We start from the raw sequence: 21,661 nt of genomic DNA, 5'->3' as shown, positions 1-21,661 counted from the left end.
ACTCGATGTTTTAGATATGCTGATAATTGTGGATTATGTACAGATTTCTAGCATTGATCAGCCGGCTTATTTTAGTTGTATAGTGCAATTGAAATTTTATTGGGCAAATTCTTTATCTATCATTATCAACCAGCATTACATACATCACATACGTATCCCGGGAAGTGTCACAGAGCCAAACTCAAGTAGCCGCCACTGCAATATCACATGCATTCAGCCTACGTCTCACTCAAAATGCCATGCGACAATAGTTTAAAGTACAAGATGAAGATAGATAGAACACAGCATATACGGAAAAACCCAACTTTTTTTGCTCTCAATACATGAAATTCGTCTGAAGGATAGAAGACGTGCGCCAACCCTGATGTTTCTACCCGGCCTTTGCTCCACTGTACATAAATATAAGTGAAAAAAGCTTGTTTTACATCATCACTCACATAATCTATCATGGATTGATAAGGTATCAACCAACAAAAAAAAAATAGTGGGAAAATTTTACTTTTTCTTATTTGGTTGATGAGAATTTGATCCAATCAAATTTTGGCATCACATCAACAAAAACAAATCTGTAAACTGTGATGTGCATGTAGCATAATCGAATATAAGCAGCTAACACCTCCAACTACTAACAAAAGCCATCTGGCCACAATACGCGTCCACCGAGGCTGAAGTTGCCCATACAAGAGCCTGCAAGCAACAGCCTCCAATCAGTTGCTTCTCATGTCACCAAATCCACCCCCAAACTGGCTCACTGATTTAGTCTACTAGCTGGTTAGTAGCCTGCGACCTTCCCTTCCGTCCCCATGCATTTAGGCCAATTCCGCCCAACAAGGTTACCATCAAGTAAACCAACACTGCCTTGCTTCCATCTCCGCTGAAGCTGCCACTCACAGGCATATACAACCAAAGGCATTGGAATGGGGCAATGCGATGCCCATACCATAACCATGACTTCCAGTGAGGTGCTAACAGCAAGAAAGATATAATTGCTGATCAGAGTTGCTCGCGTGAATGACGATAATTTTACCACATATTTCCATCACAGAACGAAGCTCTAAGGAGGGACTGCAATCCACAGGATCACTGAAAGAGCTTGTTAAGTTAACAATGAGCCAGCAAAGAAAAGAAATTGCATATATAGACCGGGCAAATTTTATGAAGCCTAATGTTGTGTTAATGACCAGATCAGATAAGTACCAGGCTACCAGCTCAGAGTTATCCCGTGATAAAGGCGTTTTGGAAGCATTGGAAGCAGCAGAATATCATTGAAACAGCAAATGAAACTGCAGACAAGAAGAAAAACTTCAACATAATTTTCAGAAATTTTCACCATGAATTTGCTTTCAAAATACTCGTTGGCCGATATCAGTCCCCTATGATTACCCATCAACTTAATCCAACTCAGAACTGCACCTCAAACTCAACAAAAGCAATCACTTGCATCTCTCTTACATACTGATCCCTGTATGATGGTCTCCGCAACCCTGAAATCATCTCCAGAAACAATATGCTTCAAGAACTTGCCTTGATATAAGATGCAATTCATTTAGCTTTTCCAAGAAACTAGATCGAATTCCACCCAGCTCTCACATGGGAAAGAATTATGATGAGAGCACGCCAGTTTTTAGCAACCCATATGAAAGTAAAAATGTGAAAGATTGTATTTGTAAAAAGGACTGTCGGGGTAGGTCCAGTGTAATTGTATTTGTACTTGATCTTTGATTGCTCGGGTATGCCTGGTATACTTGTAAATAAGTTTTGATCATTGGAATTTTACATTTAACGATCAAAAAAATGAGAAACATAAGATACGAATTCCTTGGGGGTGTGGAATACAGGTTATTATATTCCAAGCAGAGATAAAATGTAACTCTAGGTGAGGCGACACGCTGAAATGAAGCAAAAATAGCTCTGAGCAGAACTATTCACCGCTAAGGACGCACTTGCAAAACTTCTTTTTAGAGTCTAGACAGCAGTATTACTGCAATTACTACTTTCAAATAATTTTCAAGTATCATGTGTATGATGATGCAGTCACGATTCTATTCAATTGTTTCTATATCCAAACTTCAGAACAAGAAAAAGAACTTCATAAAGCTCAGCTGTACTTTTAAAGGTTCACCAATCCATTGCTGCACTTAAGCTCCACATGAAAATGAAAAATCTGCAACACATGAATACAGACCCCACAAAGGAGAAAGCTGAACCCCAGAATTATGCATTTTCAATAAGCTTCCACAGTCCAAGAATCTCCAATTGTGCCAAAGTCTCATACGGCAATAAGTCCACCAATTGTTCTCTCATTTTCCAGCAAATTAACAGAACTCCTCATATTGACAACAATGATCCGTTTAGGATATTAAGATGATTAAACTTACAGCACAAACTGTAAATGAACACAATTTACTAGACAAGATCAGGCAAGTTGTGGCTTTTCCAAGATCCTAATTTTCCAGAGAGAGAGAGAGAGAGAGGTGATCTCTTTTTGTAAAACTACTGCATAAAAGAACCATGTCAATTCTTGTTTTCTGTTCAAAAGAATCACATAAATTTTAAGTACAAACCTCATCTACTTAATTCTTCAAAACAAAGTACGAATCTTGTCATGCAGAAATTTGTTTACTAATATCTAGTGTTACGTGTATTCAAATTTTTAACTTTACATTTTCCCCTGAAACTACATATTCAAAACTATGCACTGGTGGTTTGAATCTAATAAATATCCATAGGAGTACGACTTAATTGAATTTAATCATGAAATAACTTCATCCTCAATACTAAAGCAAGGACTGCATCAAAGAATCAAGTCGTAAACAAAATAAACTCAAGATCAGTAGGTCTGGTTGAAGCGTGACTCAGATTTTTTGTTATCAGGTTTATCTGTAAGTTGACAGGTGTGAATATTAGAAGTTAACAGGTTGATAGGTTCCCTACCTCTTTACATTCTCAACTTGACAGGACTGTACAGCCCTTTGCCTTTAATTTTGATTCCTGACCCAAAAATTTCAGCCCAGATAACACCAAGTCTGCCGTCTTCTTTTTCATGTGGTCTATAAGTATCTCATCACAAACTATTTCATCTGCTTCTCTTAGGAATTTGCGGTCCCTCATACTTGCAAATACTTTCCTTGCCTCTTCAGTTGTTCCATGCTCGCACATGCCATCGATGATAGCTGCATATATAACACTGTTTGGAGGGCGACCCTGTTCCACCATTTCATTGACAACGTCAATTAACTTTCCAGCATTATTTAATTTGCAGACATGGATAATTGTGAGGGTGACCTTGAATTCCATCGGACCACTTGTAACATGGGCTAAACAGTCACGAGCAAGTTCTGTGACTGCATCTACTTCTCCTTTTATGGAAAGGCTTTTACCAAGAGAATAATAGGCATCAATCGAAGGAATTGAAGAGGATTCTATAATCCTGTTGTAACACGTGCAGGCTTCATGTATATATCCAGTTTCAACATAACATAGAATTGCATTACTGCAAGTTATCGAGTCAGGAACCAAGTCAGAATCATTGAGCTCACGAAACAGTTCTAATGCCTTGTTCACTTCACCATCCTTGAGCAGAGACTCCATAATATAGTGTAAACTGAAACAGTACGAAAGTTTTTCTTTTTCAAGTCTTCTAAAGCCAATGTTACTCTGTCATCCTTCTCCACCATAAAAGAGAAGAATTTCAACAGATCATCAATCACACAATAACCCAATTTCTGCATTTGTGCAAGCAATGCTCAAAATTCATCCATTCTTTTTAACTCTGCATAAGAAACCAAGATAGGATTCATAGTAGAAAAATCTGGCTGGAGATCCTCTTGAATTGTTACTTGGAGAAGTTTATAAGCCCTGTCAACCTGTTGCACGCTGCATAGACCTTTGATAAGGGAGTTATATATTGACAAGGATTATTCTACTTGTACTAAATCATGTACAAAATGAGTCACAAAATCAACAAGTGGTGCCCCCTATTGGAGGGGCGGCCTCCAATCAATGGCCGCCACTTGTTGATTTTGTAACCCATTTTGTATCCCATTTTTTACTCATAACATGGTCCATATTGACAAATCAGCCCTGTATCCTGAGTCCATCAAATCTTTTAGCAAATCACAAGCCGAACCGACCTTCTAATATGCCACATATGCTTCAATTAAAGACCCATAAATAGCTCTGTTACACCCCTCACCATATTACTTCGGCACGCCAATTCCGAAGCGATGCCGACCTCGGCCGAACTCCAACTTTCACTATAACACACATACGTCAAAAACTGAACCTACTGAAGCGTTCCCTGGAACCGAAGCGATTTGGAAATATGAGGTTCTCCCTTAATAGATCCCTCCGCTGCCAGTTTCAGAAGATCTGTGTCAAGATCCTCTATGGATGTGATATCTCCATGGGTCTAATTGATGTGACATCAACTTTATGTNCTCACACCGTCAGATGCATACATGTGTTCCACATCCAACGGTGCTCATCGTCTATAAATACCCTTGGTTTTGCAAGAGATAAAGGTAATGAAATTCAGACTAGACTTAGCTCTCTACACACAAAAAATATATATTCTCCTCCACACTCTCTTGTACGATTCAAGCACTGTTCCGATCACCGATCACTAACTTGACCGTCGGAGTGTATGCGGTCGCCACCATCCCCATTGGTTCCGACCGTGTGCTTCTGACCATTCATTATTGTGCGCAGGAAGGACTACGTGCAGTGCTATCAGTGGGCCACGTGGAGGGTCCAATTCTCAAGATCAATAGATTGGCACTGTCTGTGGGAAAATTCCGTCAAAGAGTTCCCCATTTACCACCGGAAAAGCCATCGGAGAACCATCGACTTACCTTGAAAAGGGGACGTTCTTGAAAAAGGATCAAGTCGACCTACAATCCAAAAGTTCCTAATACCCTTGAAAAAGAGAAGAAAATGAGTTACAGCAATGAAGATGCAAATCCTGAACTCAAGGGCACCTATGAAGAACAGGTGCTCCGGACAAATGTCACACATTGGATACCCATCATCGGCATCGTCAAGGTGACAGAACAGCAGCACTAACTGAAGGAATGGCTTAGATATCCGCAGGTATGAGAGATATTGTGGGCCAAAATATAGCGATGCACGAGTTCTTTATGTAAGCCCAGGGTCAGCAGGGCTTCCCAATGCCACAAGAGCTACACCCAGCTCAAGGACAAAATTCAGCATCTCATGGCCGGGGTGATCCAAGCCACCACAGAGAACATCCCATTGAGAGAGAAGTGGGAGTGGATGTCACTTCCTATACCCAAGGCACTCACATGGCAGAACCACAGTTGGGTAAAAACATCCCACCAGAATATGAGCCTCAAAGATCGGTTAGTGTCTTTGACCAGATAGAGCGAAATTCTAGCAATAGGGTCCTCTTCATATAGAGGTTAGCCTAGCATGTGCAGGAGCAGGAGCAGGAGCAAGAAGAAGAACAAGAAGCTCCCCCTCCACCTAGAAATAGGTAGGAGAGGAGGAACCTAGTGGACTGGGGCAGTCGGAGAGGGATACCTCAACCTCCCCAGAATGCGTTAGAGGGGGAAGGCTCTTACGAAATTGATGACGAGGATAACAACCTCTCCTTCTTCAGAGAAATTCGAAGCTTCCCAATACCTGCAAACTTCATGCCCCCTAAAATCCCTGAGTATGACGGAAATGAGGACCCACAAAAACACCTCACTAAGTACATGACGCAGATGAGTCTCAGAGGAGCCTCACCAGCACTAAAATGAAAGGCCTTCCATCTAACCCTTATCGGAGCTGCCAAGGTGTGGTACAGCAGGCTACATCTCTAAGCATCAGAAGTTGACCAGATTTGAATAAGGCATTTCTGAACTAATATCCCTCACGAAGGGAAAGGAAGGCTCCAGTGTAACGCCTACAAGATATGAGGCAAGCTCCTGGCGAGACGCTGAAAAGATATCTCGCCAGATTTACTGATGAAATCACATAGGTAAACAAGTCACGGATATAGAAACCCTATCAGCTCTGAAAGGAGGCCTCAACATGAACACATTGTTCTGGAGAGATGTGTGAAGCAAGAATCTAGGTATTTATGATGAACTGGTTGAGATGATGAGAGTGGAAATCGTCAATGAGGAGATGATTGACCACCAGAACCGTACAGCTCAGGGACTTCCTTCGCCTCATAGGCAGATAGGTCAAGGACCAGCGGTATACCTCATCACCCAGCAATGGACCCAGGTGGGTCATACTGTAACCCCCACATCTGGACAAGCATTAGCTTCAACCACCCTAAATATTGTGCCAGTACTGGCCTATGAAAATGCCCCGACCGAAGTGGGGCCATCCGAAAGAACAAACAACCGACACAAAAAAAAGCAGCCAAACAGGCCCTGGAAGGGGCAAAGTTCTGCACATTCTACCAATTCTATGGCCATAACATTAGCGAATGTAGGGACGTGCCTCGATCCTCAAATCGAAGCAACTCATTATCCTTCAAGAGGGATCATTATCATGAACACCCCCGAGGTCTGCTTCTCCCAACAGGGAGTCGAGGCGACAACAGGATCAATCACCTTGAAAGGAGGGAAACAAGGGATAGATCTAGAGGAGAATCTAGGTAAAGGAGCTAGGTCCCAGCCACCAGAGGTGATACTATTCAGGAAATTGATGCAATCATTGGAAGACCTCACATCGGGGTAATACTAGAAACGCACAAAGGAACTATACAAGGGAAGCAAAAGACCCGCCAATGATTACATACATTGTCAACCAGTCCCAAACCAACAGAATGGCTCAAATCACCTTCTCTCAAGAAGATTCGCAAGGTGTTCATGACCCCCACTGCGATGCGTTGGTAGTAAGAGCTATTGTGGCTCGAAACGGACTCAAGCACATACTCGTTGACAATGGAAGCTCAGTAAATATACTCTTTGGATTGACCTTTGACAAGATACAGATTGAGCATGGCTTGGTTCCCATGGCTGACCCAATATTCGGATTCACTGGTGATAGTATCATCCTATAAGGGCGAATCACTTTACTTGTTGAGATGGGATTAGCATCCCTAGTGGCTTATCACTTCATAGAATTCTTAGTGGTGGATCACAGATCAGCTTATCACGGGGTACTGGGCCGACCTACACTAAAGGACCTTTAGGCTGTGACCTCCATTCACCACTTACGTATGAAGTTCCCAACTGAGCATGAGATCGCGACGATCTGAGGCGACCAGATGGGCTCGAGATCATGTTACCTCAACTCCCTTCGAAAATCTGAGCCTCGCACTGTGAATGTGATAATAACCGATGCAACAAATGTTAACACGAATGTAGAGATGCTTTATGCCCCTGAACAAGGGCACACCCCCGAACAGGGAGAAGACGTCGACATGATCAAGACCCCTGAAGAAGGGCACCCTCTCGATGAATTAGATTCTCGAATCATTGAGTCTCAACCGAGTGCAAACCCTATGGAAGAACTCGAACTTTTCCCTGCCAACTCTCAAGACCCCGCTCAGGTCTTGCGAATAGGGAAAGCCTTACCCTTGAAGATGAAAGAAGAACTGTTGAGCTTCTTAAAAAGGAATTTGGATGTCTTCGCATGGAAGTACAAAGACATGGTGGGAATAGACCCAAAGGTCAGCTGCCACCACTTGAATATCAATCCCACCTGTATGCCGCATCAGCAGAAGAGGAAAGCCCTCAATTCAAAAAGATATGAGGCGTTGAAGGAAGAAGTCGACAAGCTAAGTCGCAATGATTTCATCAGAGAAGTCATTTATCCGAAGTGGATATTCAACCCAGTGCTTGTAAAGAAATCCAGCGGGTAGTGGAGGGTATGCGTTGAATTCACCAACCTGAACAAATCTTTCCCAAAAGACAGCTTTCCCTTCCCAAGGATAGACCAACTCGTGGACTCTACTACTGGACATGAACTCCTTAGCTTCATGGATGCTTATTCAGGGTATAACCAAACACCCATGTTCCGACCTGATGAAGAAGCAACATCATTCATCACAGATCGAGGATTGTATTGCTACAAGGTAATGCCCTTTGAATTGAAAAATGTCGGCGCCACATACCAGCGGTTGGTCAATATGATGTTCGCCGGCCTCATTGGAAAAACTATGGAAGTTTATGTTGATGACATGCTGGTCAAAAGCCTCTACGCAAGGGACCACGTAAGTCACATGGACACCACTTTTCAAATTCTGAGGAAATATAAAATGAAGTTGAATCTGCTGAAGTGCACCTTTGAGGTAGCGTCGGTCAATTTTTGGGATACATTGTGAATCAAAGAGGAATTAAGGCAAACCCCGAGAAGATAAAAGCCTTATTAGAGATGAAGTCACCTCAGAAGCCAAAGGAGGTGCAAAGCCTTAATGGAAGAATTACTGCACTCAGTCGCTTCATCTTCAAGGCCACTGATAAGAGGCTACCCTTCTTCAAGGTTCTGAAGTAGGGGAAGAAGTTTTAATGGACCGAAGAATGTGAACTTGGGAGAGGCACTCCTACTGTCTAAACCTAGACCACATGAGACATTCCTGCTTTATTTGGTAGTTTTGGACGAAGCAGTCGGTGCAGTGCTCGCCAGGGAAGAAGAGGCACGTCAACTGTTAGTATACTACATCAGCAAAGCCCTGTTGCCAGCAAAGACTCGCTATCCAGACATGAAAAAACTTGTACTCTCCCTGGTTACCGCGTCAAGGAAGCTGAGGCCATACTTTCAGGTCATTCGATCAAAGTGCTCCCCAACTTCCCACTGAAACAAGTGCTACAAAAAATAGACGCTTCAAGTTGACTGTTAAAATGGGCAATTAAGCTCGGTGAATTTGACCTGTTATTTAAACCCTGAAGTGCCATCAAGAGTTAGGCCCTCGCGGTTTTTGTACTGAGTTCTCCAAAACCCCAGAAATTGAGGCAACAATGGACCCAGCAGATCTCCCAACATGGAAGCTATTTGTGGATGGATCGTTAGAAGAAAGCGGCTCCGAAGCTAGAGTTGTTCTGGAAAGCCCAGAGGGCCATGAGCTAAACTACTTAATCAGGTTTAGCTTCAAGGCCTCGAACAATGCCGCAGAGTAAGAAGCCCTTTTAGCAGGCCTCAGGTTGGCCAAAGAGATGCAAATTGAAAGATTACAAGCCAGTAGTGATACACAGCTTGTGGTGAGTGAGGTCAATGGAAGATTTGCGGTCATAGACAGTGGCATGACTGCTTATTTGAAGCTAGTTCTGAGCTTAGTCCCCCACTTCTAGAGGTTCGAACTGGTCCAGGTCCCATGCCTTGAAATTATGTATGCGGACGTCCTGTCCAAACTTACCAGTAGCAAAGATTCTGAGCTGCTGAGAATCTTTCCAATCGAGCGCCTACCCAAGCCCTCCATCTCTGGAGGTGAAGAGGTAATGTGGATTGAAAGTAACCCACCCTGGATGCAACCTATTATAGCCTATCTCAAAGATTAATCACTACCACTCTCAAAGAACGAAGCAAAGAGGTTGAGAAGAAGGGCTGCTCACTTCATATTTCAAAATGATGTGTTGTATAAAAGGGGCTTCTCATCAAGCCTAATATGGTGTGTTGGAGGGGGAGGAGGCCATGTACTTTCTAAGAGAAATTCATGAGGAGGTTTGCGGTAACCACTCCGATGGAGCAGCCTGGCACACAAGGTACTTCGACAAAGTTATTTCTGGCCGACCCTGAAAAGGGATTCCTGTCAATTTGTTCAAAGATGTGACAAGTGCTAACGGTTCGTCAATGTTCAGAGACAACCTTCTCAGGAACTCTCTGTAGTCACCAGCCTATGGCCCTTTGCCTAATGGGGTATAGACTTCATTAGCCCCCTCCCAAAAGGAAAAGGGAGTGCAAACTTTGCCGTTGTCGCCATTGACTACTTCACTAAGTGGGTCGAAGCTGAACCTCTAGCTAAAATCACCGAGGCGAACACCACAATGTTTGTCTGGAAGAAAATCATCTATAGGTTCGACATTCCTACTCCTTAGTGTCTGATAATAGAAGGCAGTTCAATAACAAGAAGATGAGAGATTTGTGTGACGAACTCAGCATATGGAAAGACTTTTCAACACCTCATCACCTCCAAGCAAATGGGCAAGTCGAGACAGTCAACAAGATGATCAAGCATACCCTGAAAAGGAAGCTTGATGCCTCGAAAGGAGCATGGGTCAATGAACTTCTCCATTTCCTCTGGGCAATACAAACATCAAGCCGAACCGCAACAAGAGAAATTCCTTTCTCCATGACTTATGGAACCAAGGCCATAAACCCAGTCGAGGTGGGAGTCCCTTCACATCATTGTATAAACTTCAATGAGATCAACAATGACAAAGTGAGAATATACAAACTCCATCTCCTGGAAGAAAGAAGAGATTCATCCCAAGTTAAACTGGTTGCATATCAAAGGAAGATGACCTGCTATTATAACTCAAGGGTCAGAAGCCGAACTCTACGTTTAGGTGACTTGGTACTCAAAAGGGTGTTTCTGTCATCAAAACCAAAGGGTTCCGGAGTATTTGGACCGAACTGAGAAGGCCCATACCGTATCGTCAAAGAATCTCGACCCAGAATTTATGAAATTGAAGATATGGTAGGGAAAGTACTGCCTCACGAATGGAACATTAAACACTTAAGAAAGTACTACCAATGAATTAATGTTCCGGTCTGGCCTGCTTATGATCCACAAGCTGCTATATCTTATCTGACAGCGCTTAAATTGCCTTGGTGCATAATTATTGAATTTAAGTGATTTACGAAGCTTCAGTTCGTCGTTATGCTCTATGGGTTAATCATGTTGTGCCACAACCGGTTATTGATGGTAACGTTTGATTCTTAAAGCATTGATCAAATTATAATAGTACAAATAGTTCAACACAAACGAAAGAAGTGTCAACATTTGGCAAAAAAATTCATTTTCATTAATATCAAAAGTATTACAAATACGTCGGAGCCATTACAATTGTTTTAATCTACATGTACCACTGTCTCCTCCCTCGCCTCTGTCTCGACCTCCTGGAGAGCCTCAGTAGCTTCCTCGATAGCCCTATCTGGTCGACCTCCAGTAGGTCCACCGAACTCTGTCTCCAAAGCAGTTAAGTCCAGAGTAGGGTGGACCTCCCTTAGGCGATCCAACATCGCTTGGGCATTCCAAGAAGCCCAGAAGTTGGCAAAGTTGTCATACAGTGAGTGCTCTTCGAAATGGTCAATGATGTTCTGCACTGTTGACTCTCTCGTCGCCTTTACCTCAGCTTTCAAAGAATCGATCTCCTTAGCCTGGGGTTCAGCCCGCTGTCTCAACTTGGCCTTTTCCTTATTGGAGGCCTCCAGAGCTTCAGTGGCGAAATGGTGGTGCTCATTGGTGTAATCAATTCGCCTGGTTAGAACAGCCACCTGGCACTCTATCTCATGAAGCTCCTTCCTTAGCTTCTCCACGTCAGCATTTGCCTGCCCCAGTTGGCCTTCTACCTCCAACTTCTTCTGCTTCTCCTCCGAAGCTTTGGCCTCAGCCCCATGGATCATCTCTACATGGAGAAGGTTCACTTCTAGATGCTTCGTCAGATCTTCATTTTTGGCCCTTAGGTCCTTGACCAAGCTTTCAAGCTGAACACTTGTACTTAGGGCCAGGCGATACAAGCACTATTTGCAATAACCAGGTCCTCGGTGGTATAGGGAGATGTATGATCTTTCCAGTCCTCGGTCTAATACTTGCTGTGGACCAAGGCCACCACCGATGTCTCCGAAGGCAAGGCCTCCAACACCTCCCTCACCGGCTTCTCCTTGTTAGTGCCCAAGAAGTCCGCCTCTTTCTCCACATGGGCCCTCTTCTTCCTCTGCTGCCCCGACACTTGTGTAAGTGGGATTGCATGGTGTGGCGCATCAGCCGGAGCAGCAGCAGGAGCAGCTTCGGGCAGAAGAACTCTCTTCTCCCTTATGGCCATCCCGGTTGGAATTGTGGTTTGACAAAAAACCAGGGCAGCCCTTTCCCCTTCTTAGAAGTGAAGCCCCAGCCTTCTCTTCCTCTCCACCAACCGGCTGGAGCTGCTTGCTCGTAGCCACTAAATCATCCTGTAGGCAGAGAAGCGCATCTTCAGGGCCTTGCTTCGGCCATCATCCTCTGGATAGTCTCAAAATCTGGCCTCACAGGCCTCTTTTTATTGAAGTCATCTGCAACGAAATAAAAAATTAGTACAAGTATGAACACTTTGACTCTCGACTATAATGAAGTAACCTCAACGCTTACCCTGGGATGCCATCAGTTTGTGCTCTACAAAATGGATGTTCTTCCTTATCAGCTCATTATAGGATCTCCTCTGTGGAGAAAGCTGATATACGATGCAAATAGTGTCGAAATCTTTCGTCGACAGCTCGCACTGAGAAAGTGTACCTGGACAAAACAAACAAGTTAAAATCCGAACTGAAAGAAATGGAAATGCAAGTAAATTCAAAGTTTCAGTACTCATTAAGAGTGGAGTATTTTGTTGGTGCTATCAGAGGCGCTAGGGAGTCTCCCTCCATCGTATCCCACCTCCCTGAAGTCCAGCACCACGAACTCTTCTAGTCTTTTGTAGAGCTCGGCAAGTCGAGAACGAATGGAGTATGGGCCCCCCAGGAGGTTAAGTAATGCCACCCTTTTGTCTTATTCCCTCGCTGCAACCTTGGGTATGTACATAGTTTGGAAGACGAAAAAGTGCATCTCCACCCCATAAGACGCCTCCTTCCATAATATTCATGACCCCACCATCTGGCTCCAGGAGTTCGAGTTTAACTGAGTCGGAGCTAGACCATATGACCTTAATACGTATCTAAAAAAGGGGTGAATGGGTAACCTAAGCCCCGCCCTCAGTACTGCCTTGCTAATGGCCGCACACCCTGGCTTCAGATAGCAAGCTTGCTCGTCGGGCTCAGGGAGTATTAGATGCACGCTATCTGGAATCCTATAGTCTTTCCTAAGTTTATCGAGGTTGACAGGCTTCAATATGGACTGGTAATCAGACGCCCCCTAATACACAGAGTGTTTAATGGACTATTAGGTCATTTCCAAAGGTTCTTCTTCCTCCCTCCCCCCACCAAAATCGCCTCAGATAGTTCGGAGAATGTCACCAACGTGGGCTCATCCACCCTAACCATTTCCAGTTCCCTCCCAGAGGCCATGTTTTTCAATAAAAAATTATGAAAAACTCAAGAGATACTTATAAAAATAGACTGAAATCGATATCTTGCCACCGGAAAGCTCAAACTAATGCCCCAAAGTCATTGAAAATTGTAGAAGATCTCGAAAAATTGCCAGAGATTTCCAAAGAATTTAAGAGCAATGAGAGTTGTTGAGTTTGCAAAAGTAAAGCTTCCAAATGGCAATAAGGCGCCTTTTTATAAGGAACCTTAGATGATGTATGCTGTTCAATTCAAAAACTGTCAATCTTGGCCATTCATCGCATCCTAAATCTTGACTGTTTAAACGAAATGCTAAATTCAATCAATGCCCAATGCGTCGTCCCATGTTGGTCAGCGCATCGGTGGCAGATGAGTACCTCACTCAACTTCAATCTCGATGCACCTGACAGGGTGTCCCTTGTGGATCATCACCTCGTTCGCTGCTTCTCCAAGCTTTACGAAGCTTTGGCCATCTTCCAACGCGTCATCCCTTTAGGTCTCCTTCCGCATGTAGCGTCACAACTCATACGCCTCGAGCAAAATCTAACTTCCCCTCATTAGTCAATGAACTACCCACCGAGAAGACCCCCTACCCACATCGACTCGGTTTAACAATACGCCCCGATCGGAAAGCCTTGACACACCTAATCACTTTACCCTTTGACATCAATACTTCATTAGATACTGCAAATATGACGCCCCGAACTTAAGTTTCGAGTGTCACGTACAACACATAATAGCTTTTGCCTTTGGTACATGTAAATACTTTTAAGTAGAAGTATTATATGTTAGAAACTTATTTTTAACTTGGTAAAATGTCTCTCATAAATTTTTAATGGCCCGCAGAAGCGCATGTCAACAAGAAATTATACTTTACATATACGGACTCTGCACTGCCACGGTTAGTTGGGACAGCAAGTTCGACTATTTTTATAAAATCCATCCCAATTCCGTTTTCTATGAAATTTATGACATTAGAAAGATATTTTCAAGTAGTTCTTAGGTTAAAATATAAAAAATTTCCAAGATCATATAATATGGGCGTTTTACTGAAAACAATGAGGTATTGCACCGAAATTTCAGATTTGACCCTTCAACATTTAAAAATTCATATCTCAGGCTACAGATATCCAAATTGAGTAATTCTTATGCCCATATTAAGACAACTCAATGAGGAAAGAAATAATATTTTCAAAGTCTCAAATGAACATTTATGGTGTCAAAAATAATGTGTTGAAGTTGACCCAAAAACTGTCCCGTTTCTGCCTTTTGTCACTTGCAAGGAGAATTTAAAAAAAAAAGGTCTCTTAACACAACATAGAAGATATAATTGCATAATTTACTTCCGGTACCATATTACATCATGTCTCATACATTTTTTAATACAATACCATAAGAAAACAAATGGAAAGCAGTCGAACAAAACATCAATGCAAAACAACCTTGTCCCTAACCCATCATCAATTATGCCGACTGACTTCCACCAACTCCGCAATTATGAATCTGAGAATTTAGTATAGAACACTATGAGTATAAAGAATACTCAGTAAGATACCATGCTTGGATTATAACATGTTAATACTACACAAAAGAATGCAATCAAACACATACTTGCACATTCCGGCTTGTCGGTGCCCTTCGGACTTGTCCTAAGACATAAATAGATATCTAACTTTGTGGTCTTGTCCACCACATTCATATTATGGTTTTTCATGCATAGTTTAAGCATAAATATTACCATGAAATCATACCACTTAAGTATAGAAAGTATCTTACAATAAAACTTGAAGAAATCTTGGTTGAAAATGAATTGAGAAATGCTAGGCTGGTCCTCTTCTTCCCTCACGTTTTCTGCCCTTTTTTTAAACAAGTGATAAGTTGTTTTTCATGCAAGGGAAATAAAGGGCAGCAACACATCTATTTATAGATGAGAAAAATGATAAATTTTGGGTGACTCTTCAAGATATTCAACATGTGTAGGCTGCATGGTTTCATTTTCTTAAATTTAAAACACCTCATGCATTAGTTAGTCACCTCATGCTTAAATTTAAAACACCTCGTGTTAGTCACCCCATGCTTAAATTTAAAACACCTCATGCATTAGTTAGTCACCTCATGCTTAAATTTAAAACACTTCATGCATATATGTTTAATTAATTTTCCGCCGAGTTGGAGAAACAATGTTTAACTTTAGTAATTAGGTGTAAAATGGACATTTATCCCAAACCCCTAATTAACAAATTATTTGGAAAAACTTTTAATAAATCAACCAATGCAAAATTTGGCAACCATAAATAATTTTTTTGGTCATACTAAATTTTGAAAAGTTAAATTGCTATTCTAAAGATTAAATGAGTACAAAATTCGGAGTATTACAGCAAATCTCCTCTTAGGCCAACATAATCGGACAAACAAGTCCATCCATGATATGAATATTCATGCATGAACTTGGAGAACCATGTTATGCCCCTCACCAAACCACTTCGGCACGTCACTTCCACTCTTCCACGAGGTGCCACGTGTCCCTATGAGGCAGTTCTGAAGCGATGTCGACCTCGGTTGAACTTCAACTTACACTATAACGCACATATGACACCAACTGAACCTATTGAAGCAACCGAAGCGCCCCCTGGAACCAAAGCGCTTTGGCAATCCGAGGTGCTCCCATAATAGATCCCTCTGCCGCCAGTTTCAGAAGATCTATGTCAGGATCCTCTATGGATGTGACATCTCCACGGGTCTAATTGATGTGACATCAACTTTATGTCAACTCAACTCAGGAGAATTAATAACCCGCCCACTCTAAACGCGGCTGATTGACGCCTACGAGCAGACGTCTCACACCGTCAGATGCATACATGTGTTCAACATCAACGGTGCTCCTTGTCTATAAATACCCAATGTTCGACAAGAGACAAAGGTAATGAAATTCAGACTAGACTTAGCTCTCCACACACAAGAAATATCTATTCTTCTCCCCACTCTCTTGCACGATTTGAGCATTGTTCCGATCACCGATCACTGACTTGATCATTGGAGTGTATGCGGTCGCCACCACCCTCATTGGTTCCGACCGTGTGTTTCTGACCCTTCGTTATTGTGCGCAAAGAGGACTACGTGAAGTGCTATTGATTGGCCACGTGGATGGTCTAATTCGCAAGGTCAACAAGCTCCATCTATCAAATAATTCATCTCTTTCATATCCTTAAACAATTCATAACCTTTATCAACCCGATTCCCTTCACATAATGCCAGTAATAAAGTAGAATAAGCCATGACATCAAGATAAACCCCATCCCTCTGCATTTCCTCCCAAACCCTCAAATAACTTCCAAATTTCCCTTTGATACCAACACTTTTACCATTGCTGTGTAAGCAAACACATCTGGTTTGTACAAATTATTCATCATCCGACCTAAAAGGTCAAACACTTCTTCCATCCATCTTGCTTTACACAAGCCCTTTATCAAAATCATCAAAGTGACACTCTCTTCAACCAACCTCTCCTCCTTGAAATCATTATAAATAGAGATGGCTAAATCTAGATGATCGGTCTTAACTAAGGCATACATTATTCTATTATACCATTAGACTTTTGGCCTCAGCCCAAATTTCTTCATTTTCTCATACACGTAGTGCACCGTCAGGCCCTTATTTTTATCAACATGTATCCTGATCGCAATTTCAAGCTGTTTCTCACTGGGCAGTTTCTCTTGCATATGCATTAATCCAGGTGCCTGATCAGCAGCCCAAAACTGATTCACCCTATTCAAAAAATAGGCAAATGCATTGTAACACGCAAAATCTCATTGTTGTATCCCTTCTGCTTACCTATCAGTCTAAATTCAAACAATAAGTAAATGATTAATAATGCTTCTCATCCTGGGATTGAATCCCAGGTTTGAAGCTAGGGACCGAGGTGGCGTGACCTCAGCCCCTGATTTGAAATCGCAGGCCCCATGTGCTACAAGATCAAGGGTCGAGGTCATGCCACCTCGGCCCTGGATCTAAACTCGGGATTAAATACTGGGTTCTGCAGCACGTTTGATGGTTGAAAATACACTGAATAGGAAGTACAATAAACCAACAGAATACTATCTACAACTGGTCACTCTTATTTCAATGTCATGACATGGTAATACATCATAACTTGCAAGGTTAATTTCATTTATTTATTGCAGCTTCAAAGTAATAAACCCCTCCTAATCGAAAATAAAATCATGTAAATGTTTCATCGTTTCTCATGTAGATTAAATCGTACTGTAATATATCATCTATCAAAACACATTTCCATGCGATGTAAGAAAAGACCCATTTTCTTCCGCATTTTTTTCCCTCAAAAAGAAAAACAGCAAGTAATGAATCTTGTCACTAGCATTCTATAATTACACTCACTAAAAGTATCAAAAACTCAAAAAGGGTTCTTGCTTTGTAAATCAAACACCAAATTCCATAACCCAATAATATACACACACGCGCGCGCGCACGCACGCACATAAGAAAACAGCCAAAGCAATTCCTTTTAGTGCTTCGGTCAATGACAAGTGCAAGAAAGATGTCAACATGCAAGTGTGTATTCGATTTAAGTGAATATTCTATGCTTGAATTTTTTATTTTTTTATTTTACACAATTATGTCTTCTAGAATTGCACCCGCTAATTCGCAATAAGATAAGCAGTATATAATATGTCTTGTATATCTCTTAAAGTGACAGTCCACAAGCATTTCAGAATGTATAACAAGTGAACGGATTAGAAGTATGTATGAAGTTATTGCAAAAGCAATTTTCCATATGTACAGTACATGTACTAGATATCAAAAAGAAAGATTCAAACACATGCATCCAAAAATAAAAGGGAGAAGTTTTAAGTTTCTTCATACCAGCAGTTTTTTTTTCTTTGGGAATGATTCTTTATTACTAGATCTTGGTTCCTGATCTTGAATTTTCAAAATCAACTTGGAATTCCTTCTTGATTGGTTTCTTGATTTCAATATTGGATTTTGCCTCCTTGGATTCTTTGATTTTTGTTCTTGGTTTTGCTTCTTGATCCATAGTCTTGATTCTTGATTGTAGATAGCATGTTCTTGATCGTGGATTTTGGATCTTCCTCTTCAATGTGTCTTTACTCTAAATTCTTGTTTTATGGGATGAAACAAAGAATGAGAAGTTGCATATGTATTAGGACCATAACCCTATATATATAGTTTTCATATGTATTTCGTCCATCATAAAATACAATTTTAAAGGAATTCGACCTCTATACATATAATTCGGTCCACACTTTATTTAAATGTCCTAAGCCCAATTACTTATTAGATCACTTTAATTTTGGGCTTAACTTTAAAATAGTCTTTATACACAATTAATTAGATATGTCAGCCCACATGAAAAATTAATAATTTCCCAACAGAATGGATATGCATCCAAAAAATTATGTTTACTTCAGTGATGGTGAGATTTGAAGTTAGTAACACATGCAACAGATCTAGATTTAAAGCTTGTGATGAGTATATTTCACTCATACTTTAGACACCATTTAAGTTTGATATTTAGCTAATTTCTACAAGTTTTAGAGGATTTTAATGTGTGTTTTGATATTATGATATATGTTGATGAAATTGAAGGAAATAAGCAAAAGTTGAAAATTTTGGAGAAAATGGGCTAAATGTAAGAGATCCAAATTTCGAGGACTAAAGTACAAATACTCAAAAGATGTGTCGAACCTCACAATGGAGATTCGAAAGTGTTAAGGGTCAATTGGATGAAGAAAGATGCCAAAGAGATCAAATGTAATCAAAGTATTATTGCACATCAATTTCTAACCCAATAAAATTTGCTCTGAATTTTTATTTTCATATTGAGACCCATTTTCTAACATAGAAAATGATCGAATTGGAAAATGAAACCTGAAACAAAGTTGTAGTCCTTTGAATTATCTTTTCAACTCATCTTGAATCGCCTTAATCGGATATCATGATAAAAGGTTATGACAAAAATACTGAAAGATATGCAGTATTGTCTTCCACCCGAAGTGGGCGCCCTAGTGCCGCTACAGTGTCGCCGAGGCACCATCTTGCGGGAAGGTTTTTTTTTTTTTTAACATTTTTGGACTATTTTCTTGGCCCAACTCAACTCTAATTCATCCAAGACTTCAAAAATACTATAAATATAAGATCAAAAGCCTATTTTCTCCAAGAATTGAATCGGCTAGAAACAAAATTGAAAGAGGCAAATAATACAATTGGAGGAGAGAAAAAAGGGAGAATTCAACCCTACAATTCATACAATTCAAAGAACAATTCAACAGAGCAAGATGACTAACATCAAGGAATCAAGCTTGAGACACGAAGAACATCAAAATGATAAATCAATTTAAAGCTTCAAAAGAGTTTATCCTTCTTCTTCTCTTTATGTTATTCATTAACATGTTTAGATTTGATTCTTCTATCATGAGCTAAACATCTAATCTAGAGTTTTATTGTAATAAAAACTTTAGATTATAATTTAACTTTATCATAGTTATTTCTATTTAATTTTCCACATATGTTTAATTATTTCATAAAATTAATGCTTTCAATTATTTGACTACTAATTGAATGAATAGGTGCCAGTCGATTTTGACACTCGAGATAGGAAAATTTAGGGGAGATCATAAGATTGTCACAACGTAAATTTTATGGGTTTCGAGAGAAAGTATAGTATCTATAACACTTACATCATAAAAGAATCATGAACTTGATAAATTCTCGATTTGAATTCGAAATACAAATATTGAAATCGAAATCTATGATTAATTTCTAGTCGACACTTTATAGAGAGGAGAGAAATACACTAGGGTTCTTGCTTTTAAACATGAAAAAAAATGACTATGATAGTTAGGTGAAATCATTCCCTAAGCCTTTCTTATATTTATTTATTCATATAAATAATATTCTTTGAATTAGTTACAATGATTACTCTTAGATTTGATAACACCATTGATTACAAATTTTATTTGTCTAGATAAAATAGAAGTTGCACAATTATAGTATGTAGTAAAAATTAAATTATAGTCCCTGTAGATTCGACACTCTTAACTCCATTATTATATTACAAAACTTGACACCGTACACTTACCGTATAAATCACGTTATAGAAAATGCGTGGCAACTTGTTACATTAAGATTTATGCCTCCAAGCAGCTCAATATTTGAATAGAAAAAAATCATGTTATTGGAGGTCCTATTTGTTAGTCTTTATTTTCTGGTGTTTAGTTTCTGTTTCTGAAATTTCGAAAATGAAAACAAAAAATACATTGCTAAATTCATTAACGTGCTCATGCATAGTTTATTTTTATCTGTAGATCTTGAATAATTATTACAAAATCTTATGCAAGTTGCGATGGGCAGCTTGTGTTATGGCTGTAGGAATTGGTTCAAATAATTAACCAAAAATTGGAAAATGAAAAAGTATGTAAAAGTGGAAAATGAAAAGGTGTGACTACGTGTCAATTTCGACCAAATATTCGGATTTGATCCGATGGTCAAATTACAAAAGTAAATAGACCAACTTATTCTACTCATCGAGTAGATTATCGTGGTATATTTGGAATCTCGAAACCAATTTCGAATAAATGAGAAATTGCGTACCAAAGTTGGAAGAAATGAAGTATTGCAACTTTTCGAAAAAATGCAAGTTTTGGCCAAGTGTTGCAGCTTTTTGAAAGGATGTATGTTTTGGCCCACACTACTTTATTTGCACCCTTTCTACATCTATGAATAGAACCCTACGGACATGATTCTGGGTATACCAATTGCATTGAACATTCATTCTCCTCTTGCAATTCTTTCCTTTCTAATTCCATAGCATTTTCATTCATTTCCTTGGTAGAGAGAGAATTTCGTTCGAGTTCCCTGTTCGAAGTTATTTGGAGTGCTCCTATGACTTGACGTGATCGTTGTATCTTGAGAGATGATTGTCGAAAAATTGTTAGCACCGATGTGGAGCAAATTCATCTTGAGGAAAGAGTTATACTCGCCTCGGCTGATCGCATCACTTACATCTAATTTTTTCTGATTTCATTTCTACTTGATTTTAGAAAATGATTAATTATATATATATATGGTTTATGCAAGGTTCGATATGAAAAATCACATGTTTTAATTCAAAAATGGAAATGGTCAGATTCGATAATCATGGTTTTGGGTACACCAATTGCATTGAGCGTTCATTCTCCTCTTGCAATTCTCTCCTTTCTAATTCCATAGCATTTTCATGCATTTCCTTGGTAGAGAGGGAATTCCGTTCAAGTTCGTTGGTTGAAGTCATTTGAAGTGCTCATATGGCTTGACGTGGTCGTTGTATTCTGAGAGATGATTGTCGAAAAACCTTTAGCACCGATGCGGGGCAAATTCATCTTAAGAAAAGAGTTATACTCACCTCGGCCAATCGCATAACTTACATCTAATTTTTTCTGATTTCATTTCTACTTAATTTTAGAAAATGATTAATTTTATTTATATG

At 40.2% G+C, this 21,661-nt stretch overlaps 1 protein-coding gene and 1 pseudogene across 1 annotated transcript in view; one reads left to right on the top strand and one right to left on the bottom strand.

Moving 5' to 3' along the window:
* LOC111400448 (glycosyltransferase-like KOBITO 1) overlaps positions 1-51 on the top strand; it is an 8,863-nt gene extending 8,812 nt beyond the window's left edge. The window contains exon 5 of the mRNA XM_023027864.1: positions 44-51. Coding sequence (XP_022883632.1) covers positions 44-51 — 8 coding nt within the window. The remainder of the gene's footprint in view (positions 1-43) is intronic.
* Positions 52-2,942: 2,891 nt separating this feature from the next.
* LOC111400447 lies at positions 2,943-17,147 on the bottom strand (annotated as a pseudogene).
* Positions 17,148-21,661: the final 4,514 nt, after the last annotated feature.

The sequence above is a fragment of the Olea europaea genome, chromosome 10 (assembly GCF_002742605.1).
Source record: "Olea europaea var. sylvestris chromosome 10, O_europaea_v1, whole genome shotgun sequence".
Classification (NCBI taxonomy): Eukaryota; Viridiplantae; Streptophyta; class Magnoliopsida; order Lamiales; family Oleaceae; genus Olea; species Olea europaea.
The sequence above is the reverse complement of the archived record's forward strand: the minus strand, read 5'-3'. Positions and strand labels throughout refer to the sequence as shown.